The sequence below is a fragment of the Lycium ferocissimum genome, chromosome 7 (assembly GCF_029784015.1).
Source record: "Lycium ferocissimum isolate CSIRO_LF1 chromosome 7, AGI_CSIRO_Lferr_CH_V1, whole genome shotgun sequence".
In the NCBI taxonomy this organism is placed as follows: Eukaryota; Viridiplantae; Streptophyta; class Magnoliopsida; order Solanales; family Solanaceae; genus Lycium; species Lycium ferocissimum.
Genome location: NC_081348.1, coordinates 24,731,108 through 24,740,765, shown reverse-complemented (window position 1 = coordinate 24,740,765; position 9,658 = coordinate 24,731,108). Strand labels below are relative to the sequence as shown.

The 9,658-nt window shown below is 34.4% G+C and overlaps 2 protein-coding genes and 1 non-coding gene across 3 annotated transcripts; 1 reads left to right on the top strand and 2 right to left on the bottom strand.

The window, feature by feature from the left end:
- Positions 1 to 1,218: 1,218 nt before the first annotated feature.
- On the bottom strand, positions 1,219 to 3,220 carry LOC132062617 (F-box/FBD/LRR-repeat protein At5g44980-like). Its single transcript, XM_059455152.1, has one exon. The coding sequence runs from the start codon at positions 3,022 to 3,024 to the stop codon at positions 1,579 to 1,581; it is 1,446 nt and encodes a 481-aa protein (XP_059311135.1). The 5' UTR covers positions 3,025 to 3,220; the 3' UTR covers positions 1,219 to 1,578.
- A 1,535-nt stretch (positions 3,221 to 4,755) lies between these two features.
- Positions 4,756 to 4,827, bottom strand: TRNAQ-CUG (transfer RNA glutamine (anticodon CUG)). Its single transcript has one exon. It is a non-coding gene; the product is annotated as a tRNA-Gln (tRNA).
- A 1,664-nt stretch (positions 4,828 to 6,491) lies between these two features.
- Positions 6,492 to 9,325, top strand: LOC132063975 (putative F-box/FBD/LRR-repeat protein At4g00315). Its single transcript, XM_059456779.1, has 3 exons — positions 6,492 to 7,939; positions 8,398 to 8,583; positions 8,908 to 9,325. Exons 1-3 carry the CDS (start codon positions 6,701 to 6,703, stop codon positions 8,980 to 8,982), a joined length of 1,500 nt encoding a protein of 499 aa, XP_059312762.1. The 5' UTR covers positions 6,492 to 6,700; the 3' UTR covers positions 8,983 to 9,325.
- The last annotated feature ends 333 nt before the right edge of the window (positions 9,326 to 9,658 follow it).

Genomic DNA, 9,658 nt, shown 5'->3' with positions numbered 1-9,658 from the left:
CGAGTAGTCTTCTCATATACAAATATATATACACACATGGCCTTACCAAATAACTCTCAAATTCTTTTCATGAAATCAACTCGGGATCGCTGTAAGTCTAAGACACTGAAAATTGAAGGGGACGAACTTATTAATAGACTTACCGATCTTCCCATTAATGTCAACCACCAGATTCAGGAGAACTTGTCTATTGACGAAGCTGCAAGAATGAGTATTTTGTCTAGATCATGGAGACACGTTTAGGCTACAATCCCCAAGCTCGAATTTTCTCCTCAATTTTGCCACAGCAAATCATCGGACATATTAATAGACATAATAGAGCATTATGCACATCAACAGAAGGAAATTAAGGCACTTCTCTGAAAAACTATTTAGGAACAAGCAGAACTTCATAAGGAAATTACAGTTATCCCTACACATTCCCCAAGAAATTACATATTCTCGTTGCATTACCTTTTTTCCTCAAGTTACTTCTCCAAAAACATTTTCCAAAAAGGTGTCCAGGCGCATTGTTTTGCCAATATAGTCGCAAGAGTTCTCTAATATTCTCTAACTTTTGGTTTGTGGTCCAATTCTTCCTGGTGGCTGAAAGCACCTTCACATCATCCTCTCTGTGGAAACTGCATTTGCAATAGTAAAATATAAGCTTAATAGACTGAGAAATAATAATTTAAGAGAAAAACGCACGTTTAAAACAACTACTAACATGATTTCACCATATACTTTCAAATCCATGAACTCTTACTCATATCTGAGTCATCACCACCACAACTTGTTTTGTAGGTTCAATGTGCCCATAGTTGACGACCAAACTAAAGTTAATCACAAAAATAGGAACTAGATACCTGAGAAAGCCAAATGGGGTTTTTGAGTACCTGAATGAGTTTTGGGATGGAACCCAAAGTCAAGGACAAAGTCTTCAAACCCGGAAGAATCCAAATAAAGCCATCTAAAATTTGTTGAAAAGTGGCAGTAGAGGAATCAATTCTCAATTCCAAATTCTTGAGATCATTTATAGTTGGGAGTAATATATCAGTTAGCTCATCGGGAAAGATAATAGCCTGACAACCATCAAAAAGCAACAATGTCTTGAAGATCTAATAGTTGAAACAAATAGAAATTAGAAAAGGAAAACTAAGAAATTATGCATAATTTTTCATCCAATTGGCCTATTCTTGAGATTATTGATTATTGGAAGTAATCTCTCAGGGAAAAAAATCAACTCTGAATCATTTATAACCAAACAATTGCATAGTTGAAAGCAACTAAAAAAGTTTTAGAAACCAAGTTATATGTAGTAACAGAAACAGCAACCACGAACTTCTCTTCTTATAAGGCCATCAAAAGTAATATATAAGATATAAGGAAATTAAGCTAATATGCAACCCTTTCTTCCTATATTACACTTCTCGAATCAAAGGTGTTATCATCTTTGATCCAATTGACCTATTATTCTTCATTGTTACTAAACTTTTATTCGCAAGCACTTTCTTAGCTTTTGTCAACATACTATTGCAAGGGTTCGGGAGTTGGGCATGGGCATCAAGAAATTGTAGTATGGCATGCAATAAAGGAACATCATAACATATGGTGGATTTTACACCCAGAAAAAGGGGGAAAAAAGGGGTTTATTACCTGTTCATTCTGGCAAATCAAACTCAAATGCTTGAAATGAGCAAAAGAATTCAAAAGGTCTCTTAACCAGGTGTACCACCGAGCATCAAGCTTATGGGGTTTTAGATAGAGTTTAACAAATTTCAGCTCCCGTGAAGCTTTTATGCCAGTGAAAGACGTGAGGCCACCCGTGAACTCAAATGATTTTAACTTAGGAGCATCTATTCTTATCTCCTCTACTGCATCGTACACCTTAGCCACAAAGCTCGTCACATGCTGATGAGAAACATAAAGTGTTTGCAAATTACAGCAACCATCTATCACGAGTTTCTCAAGTAGAGGGAATTTGTCTATAAAATGCATCCATGGCGTATCTTGGTCATAAACATTATACAATGTCAAATTCCGTACTGTTGGCATAGAAGTAATCTCAACTTCACATATGTTACTGTAACCATCTATTACGAGTTTCTCAAGTAGAGGGAATTTGTTTATAAAATGCATTGATGTCCTTTCTAGGTCATAATAAACATTTCGCAAAGTCAAATCTCTCACTGTTGTCGTGGACGTAATCTCTATTTCACACATGTCCATACATGTGGAACTAAATTCAAGAGATTTAAGATTCGTGGATTGTATTTGTATTTTACTATCAAAACCAGGACGATGCACTGTAAAAAATTTCAGGTTAGGATTTGAAACTACAATGCTTAACCTTTCTAAATCTGGATAAATATCAATGCTTAAATATTCAATTTGAGGGCAGCCGGCAATGAGATCCACCAAATCGTCATTCTCAATGCACACATCAGATAGAAATAGTACCTCTAGATTAGGAAGCATAAAAGAACAATTTGTAATCTCACAGTCATGGATGACCAACCAAAGTAATGTATCAGCAAAGAAAGCAATATCGAGCAAGTTGAAAGGCAGACCGTAAGTCGTTTTTAAATGAAGACATAACGCTTTAGCCTTATTTTCTAAGACAAAATAAATCCATTTTTGGACCAGGGATGCAGCAGAAGAATTCTCAACTGTCATTTGAAGAAAGAGTATGTCCACTGCAGAATTGTTTTCATACTCCTTACGAATTTCCAAGGATTTTTTCAAGTAAGTTAAGAAGGCATCTCGTTTCTGTATGTCTCTTTCAGTGTATGAGAAATAGTTGGCCCCAAATACCAATTCATCCAAATAAATAGTTGGGCGAGAAGCCCAAACTCTTCGCCATCTCTGGGACAAAACACTAGTTTTTGCCATATCTCTCGTTGGAATCTTAACAAGAATTACATGGATGATTTCGAGTGGCAAGTTGGAAATTCTATCGCTACAAGCTGTACCTTCTCCTGCATTTCCAACTTCATGGATTCTTTTTGTTTTCCTCTTTCTGTGACTTCTTCTTCTTTTTGGCATTTTTGGAACACTAAAAAAAGGAGCTTCACCTCTCTCTCTCTTTCTCTGTCAAAGAAGGAGCGGCATATAAACGGCGGTACTTGTCATCTGAGAAGAACAAAACAGTAGAAGAGAACCTCGCGGACGTAAAACTTCTATTTAAATTGGCTTCATATAAAATGGGATGGAGGGAAGTATATTTTTCCGGGAGAAAAGAGACTTTTGGGAGCTTTGGTCACCAAAATGACATGTCAAGTTATTAATGCTAAATATCTAAATAGCCCCCTCAAATATTAACACATTTTGTAAGCATTAGGATCATTTGGTATGTGGGATAAGATGGATATTTCAAGGTTAAATATGAGATAAAATTTATGTATTATTTGATTGAAAGTATAAATTTATATATTTAACCAAGTAAGTCATAAATTTTACTCCATCTCATACTTATTGGTGACAGTTCGATTCCCATTTTATAATCCCCCTCTCTTAGAGTAAATTCTCTTACCCCAGCTTTTTTTAAAATATATGCACATAAGATGTTGTAAGTTGAAAACACCTAAAAAGTACTTTCTCTGTTACAAAATAAGTGATTCTTTTAGTTTAGGTACATCTTGAAAAATAAAAAGTAGCTCTTTAACGATTTATGAGTTATGTAAATCTATATTTATTATAAGATGAGATTGGAAGAAAAAAATCTACCAAATTCTTTACGTCAATCGATACTTCCCTGCTTTCATTTCAAGTGGAAATAAGTCTTTCATCCTTTATCTTTTCCATTTTATTTTACAAAATTTCGTGGCATTTAAAGTTGATTGATAATAAATTTGATTCTATGAGACAAAATTTTAATTTTGAAAAGGGCAAAGGATCAAATTTACCCCAATACTATTGTTTATGATTTGAATTTATCTTCCGTTAAAGTTTGGATTTATATTCACCCCTCTTGTTAAGACACTTTTTAAAAATTTCCTTATAACTAACGGAATGGACACGTAAAGCAATGACGTGATAAGTGACCAGTTAAATGAAAACACATGACATTTAACTCATTTGTTAAATAAAATAAACTTTTAGCAAAAACAAAAAAGAAAAATCCTAATTTCTAAACCCCCTCAACCTGCCCTCCCTCTCCCTTCCTTCACCGTCAGTGAACAACCCACCCCCTCGCCCCACGCCCCGGTCCATACTGCAATTGAAGCACAGCAACAAAGTCCTTATATCATGATCTTGATTTTGTATGTCAAAGATATGATTTCCATTTAGTTTTGGCTAAGAATATTTAATCTTTAAGAAAATCTCAGATTTATTCCACTTTGTTAGTGCATTTGTTTACTGTAGCTAAAGTTTCCATGGCTGCCTGGTTGGTTTCTTTTCGTCATAGATGTGTTAATGTGATTGAACACAATAAAGGAAATCTTTAAAAAATTTACATTTTTCTTCCGAGAACTGAGATCGAAAAAAAGGGAAGAGGTTAAGTCCTCTGAAAATTGAAGAAGAAAGGGAGAGGGTGGAGGGAAGAAGAGGGATTCAATGTTCCACTGCCATGGCAGGAACAATTAGGAGACGGGTAGGGGTGGAGTTTAGGAGTAGGTTTTTTCTTTTGTTTATTTGGATTTTTAACAAGTTTCTTATCGGAAGGGTAAATATGAATCGAAGCTTTATCGGAGGGTAAATTTAAACCATAAACAATAGTATAAGGGTAAATTTGACCCTTTCCCCATTTTGAAAATGAGTAAAAACATAAAGAAAAGGTTCTACCGAGATTTGAACTCGGGTTACTGGATTCAGAGTCCAATGTCCTGACCACTAGACCATAGAACCTATATGTTGCAGCTGCTTATACATAAATATAAATTAACGAAAAGACCTACTCAAACTTCGTCATAAGTTCCCAGGTTCTCAGCATTGACAAATTACGCCCAATGGAGCACCGAATTGGATGTTGTTGCCGCCGTTTCTCATCAGTTATCCCCATTTTTGCTGCAGTTGTCTTTGAAAGTAGACGTTTATTATACGCTTCCGTCCATTGGCGGAACCAAAATTTTCACTCAAGGTTCGAAAAAAATAATAGAAGCTAAACATAAGAAAATGTTGTCCCTAGGTAGGGGTGTTCAAATGAGACCGGAAAATCGATCCGAACCGATAAACCCAATCAAACCGACTTGATAAACCGAAAACTGGCTTGATTTGACTTGATTTGGTTTTAAATTTTAAAAAACCGATAACATTTGGTTTGGTTTGGTGTTAAACCAAAAAATCCGAATCAAACCGATACATATATATATATATATATTAAGTCCAATACAAATTCAAATAATTAGTAAGAAAAGTGTAGCCCATTTAAGTTTAAGGTAAAATAAAAAGAAATTTGCTAAAGGTAAAATAGAATTTCCCCCTTATTCAGCTTTTTTTATTCCTCATTTACATGATCCGAATTACTACTAATAAGCTAAATTTTATCCGTAACAAATTAAAGGGAAGAAAACGGCACAATTGGAATTTAAAAAGATTTGGTAGATGACTTTGTCTTTTTGTTTATCATTTTTTATTTTAATTTTTTGTGCTTCTTTTCAATGCTTCATAAACACGATGAATCTAGATAACAAAAATTTCGAAGGGGCTGCATAATATCAAAAGGTTATATATAGAGATGTAACTACAATCATGAAAAGTAAATGTTATGCTTCTATAATTCCTATACCCATGGCCATACGTCTATACCTAAATAAAGTTAATGAATTAAGATTTGAATGGATCACTGTCAAAGCCATATTTAGTTACCATTTGATTCAAAGGTTCTCTGTATTAATACATTCTTAAAATCCGAAAAAACCCCAAAAATCGAACCAAACCGATAAAATCGACAAAACCGAAACCGATAGAATTTATACTTTAATGGTTTGGTTTGAATATTAGAAAAAACCGACTTAATTGGTTTGGTTTGGTTTTAATCAAAAACCGAGTCAAACCGGACCATGAACACCCTTATCCCTAGGAATTGAACTTTGGACGCTAGAGAGAATTTTGAATACCTGAAGCACTTGAGCTAACTTTTTACATTTATTCACAATATTCAAAACTTATATATGTACATAGAAATCTATCCTTTAAATCTGCCCTTGCTTCCATCTCATATTATTTGTCCACATTATTAAAATATTTATCCGAAATTACTGGTCAACTTACAAAATAAAAATAGAATTAATTAAATCTTTCTCATCTTACCCTTAACATTAAGTGTTCTTGAAAGTAATTAATATTGATTAGAGTGTAACTTATTAGAGAGACAAGAGTAAAATAATAAAAGTAAATCTTTTATTTATGATTTCTAAAAAATTTCTTAAAGGAGCAAAATGGAAAATGAACAAGTAATATGAGACGGAGGAAACAAAATGTACGTATTTGAGTCTAAAATACATGGGGTCCACCCGTAATTAACTTATACTATATGAGTGTTTAGTGTAGTTATTAATTAATATATGGAAATGAATAACAGCTGATTAGATAGGATAACATAAAACCAATTGAAATAAAAAAATTATGTCCATATGGAGGTTCGCTCTTTTCAGATGACAACCGCGGTTTTTTAATTTGCCGCTGCTTCTTAATTTTTTTCCAACAAATTAAAGTTGAACTGAGTAATCTCTCTACAGATTGAAGCTATCATTTGTCAATCTATCCAAAAAAAAAAAAAATGACAAAAAGGAGAAGAAGAACGAGCCACCCAAAGAGGAAATCACCAAAAGACCCAAAAACAAAAGCCCATGAATTTGGAGGAAGACAAGATATAATTTCCAATTTGCCTATTGAAATTATCCGTCAGATTCACTCCCTCCTTCCACTTAAAGATGCAGCCAGAATTAGTATTTTATCCCACTTATGGCGTAACATTTGGGTTTCTAACCCTAATATTCATTTGGATGAAACTGATTTTGGGGCCAACTTTTACAAATACAGTGATACAGACAAAGATAAAAGAGATGCCTTCTTAATTTACTTGCAAAAATCCTTGGTAAATCGTCACAAGTGTGAATATGATTGTGCAGTTGATACGCTCTATCTTCGAATTACAGTTGAGGATTCTATTGATGAATTCCTGGTCGAAAACTGGATTGATTTTGCCTTGCAAAATAAGGTTAAAACGTTACGTCTTATTTTAAGAACCACTTATAGTGAGTGGTTTGAGTTGTGTAATATTGAATTTATAGCTGCTACATTGGTTGAGTTAAAGCTAGAGTATTGTGAGATTATAGATTGTTCTTTTATGCTTCCTAGTTTAAAGTCGCTCTTTTTAGATGATGTCTGTATTGACGATGATGATTTTAATGATCTCATTGCGGGGTGCCCTCGAATTGAAAAGTTAGAGATTGTGTGTCCCGCAACGGTGTGTACTATGGTGCTTTCGAATCCTAGGTTGAAATTTTTTGGATTGCATTTTCCTTGTTGTGATAGTAATGTACTAATAGAGTCCAAGAATCTTGAAACCCTTGAATTTAGTTTCGTGTGCGAGTGCATGTGTGAAGTAGAGATTACTTACCCGACAACAGTCAGAGAGTTGTCATTGCAGGATTCTTATAACCTAGAAAGCACATTGTTGCATTATATAAACAAATTCCCTCTACTTGAGAAACTCGTGTTGCCAAATGGTACTTGTAGTTGTATACAAGTTTCTCATCAGCATCTGACAAATTTTGTGGTGAACGTTCTAGAGGAAGTAGAGGAGGTAAGAATAGACGCTCCTAAGTTAAAATCCTTTGAGTACACAGGTGGTCTTATGTTGTTTACTGGAATTGAAGCTTCACGAGAGTTGGAATTTGTTCATTTGCATTTAAACCCCGAAATGCTCAATGATGATTGGTACATTTGTTTAAGAGATATGTTGGAGTCTTTTGCTCATTCCAAGCATTTGAGGTTGATTTGCAAAAATGAACAGGTAAACCGTTTCCCCCTTTTCTTGGGTATGTCCAATCCTCCATATGCTTACAATGTTCCTTGATCACATGCCATACTACATTTTCTTTTTGCCCAGCCCCCAACTCCCGAACACTTGCAAGAGGATGTATATACTGACAGAGCTAAGAAAATGGTTGCAAATATAACCTTTGGCAACACATGAAGAATAGGTTAATTGGATTAAAGATAATGAAACCTTTGATTACTGTAATAGGAACAAAGGTTTGCATAGTAGCTTACTTTTCCTTTAACTTGTGGGATACCTTTGATGCCTTACAAGAAAAAGAAAAAGAAAAAAAAAAAAAAAGGACTACCTTTTGATGGTGTCTTTTTTCTTTTTTTGGTTATTGGAACTTGGTTTCTAAAACATTTGAGTTGCTTTCAATGATATGATTCTTTGGTTTTATATGGTTTTGAGTTGCTTTTTATGGTTTTCAGGATATCATCTTTCCTAACGAGATAACTGATATATTACTTCCAACAATCAATGATCTTGAGAATCTGGAATTGCAAATTGAATCATCTACTGCTACTTCTCAACAAATTATAGATGGTTTTGCTTGGATTCTTCCCCGATTGAAGACTTTGTCCTTGACTTTGGGTTCCATCTCAAAACTCATTGAGGTACTCAAAAACTACATTTGGCTTTTTGTCATATCTAGTTCCTGTTTTTGTGATTAGTTTTAGTTTGGTCGTCAACTTTTGGCACATCAGACCTTCAACACGGGCTGTGCTGGTGATGTCACTGCACAACTCGCTGACTGATGAGTATGATTGGGCTAAGTTAGAGTTTTAGGATATGAGAGAGAGAACTCATGCATCTGATAGTATAGTGGAAATTAAACATGTTAGTAGTAGTTTCAAACATATGTTTTTCTCTTTTATTATTATTTCTCAGTCGACGAAATCATGCATGACAAACTATATATTTTATAATTGCCAATGCAGTTTCCAGATAGAAGACGCGAAGGTGCTTTCAACCAGGAGGAAAAACTGGAACACGAACGAATATGTGGTGAATAATAGAAAATTCTTTCGACTATTGGCAACAACTGTTCCATGGCTTGATCAATCAAACTAAGGCGCTTGGACACTTTCTGGAAAGTATTTTGGAGAAGTAATTTGGGGAAAAGGTAATGCAAAGAGAATGTGTTGGCATAACTGTAATTCTTTATGAAGTTCTGTTTGTTCCTCTTTATATGTAGATTTATCACTTCAAATCTTGCTGATGTTAGGAGTATAAAGGCCCCATGTTCCAATTTCAGAAATGGTGTTGCTTTTAGGGGAATGATCACTTGAGTTGTAGTAGATTTATTTCTACCACTGATTCTTTATACATTCAGTAAAACACCGAAAATTTTTCCCAGCTGCACAGTAAAATAAACCCCATCTTAGTCAACCAGACTTTGACTTTGAGTTAAAAGAGTAAGCTTTCGCCTGTGCTATAGAACAAGCTAGAATTTTGTTTGCTTCTCATATACCTATTCAATGAATAAGCATATCTCATTTGGAGACATGAAGCTGTAGGTCACAATCTCAGCAGCAGTTGTAATCAACTCCAACAGGTTACTAAGGCGTTATAAGGTAAAATTGTTTCTTGGCATCTACAATCAAATATGGCTTAATCCATTTTAATGACACGTGTGAAAAATAATCTATACCTGATCAAGCTGTTTGGGAATTAAGGCTTGCAAATTTG

Excerpts from the sequence above, each read along its gene's own strand:
- LOC132062617 (XM_059455152.1), bottom strand. The coding sequence starts at position 3,024 with ATGCCAAAAAGAAGAAGAAGTCACAGAAAGAGGAAAACAAAAAGAATC.
- LOC132063975 (XM_059456779.1), top strand. The coding sequence starts at position 6,701 with ATGACAAAAAGGAGAAGAAGAACGAGCCACCCAAAGAGGAAATCACCA. Across the intron at positions 7,940-8,397 it reads TGATTTGCAAAAATGAACAG|GATATCATCTTTCCTAACGA; the intron begins GTAAACCGTTTC and ends TATGGTTTTCAG. Across the intron at positions 8,584-8,907 it reads CCATCTCAAAACTCATTGAG|TTTCCAGATAGAAGACGCGA; the intron begins GTACTCAAAAAC and ends TTGCCAATGCAG.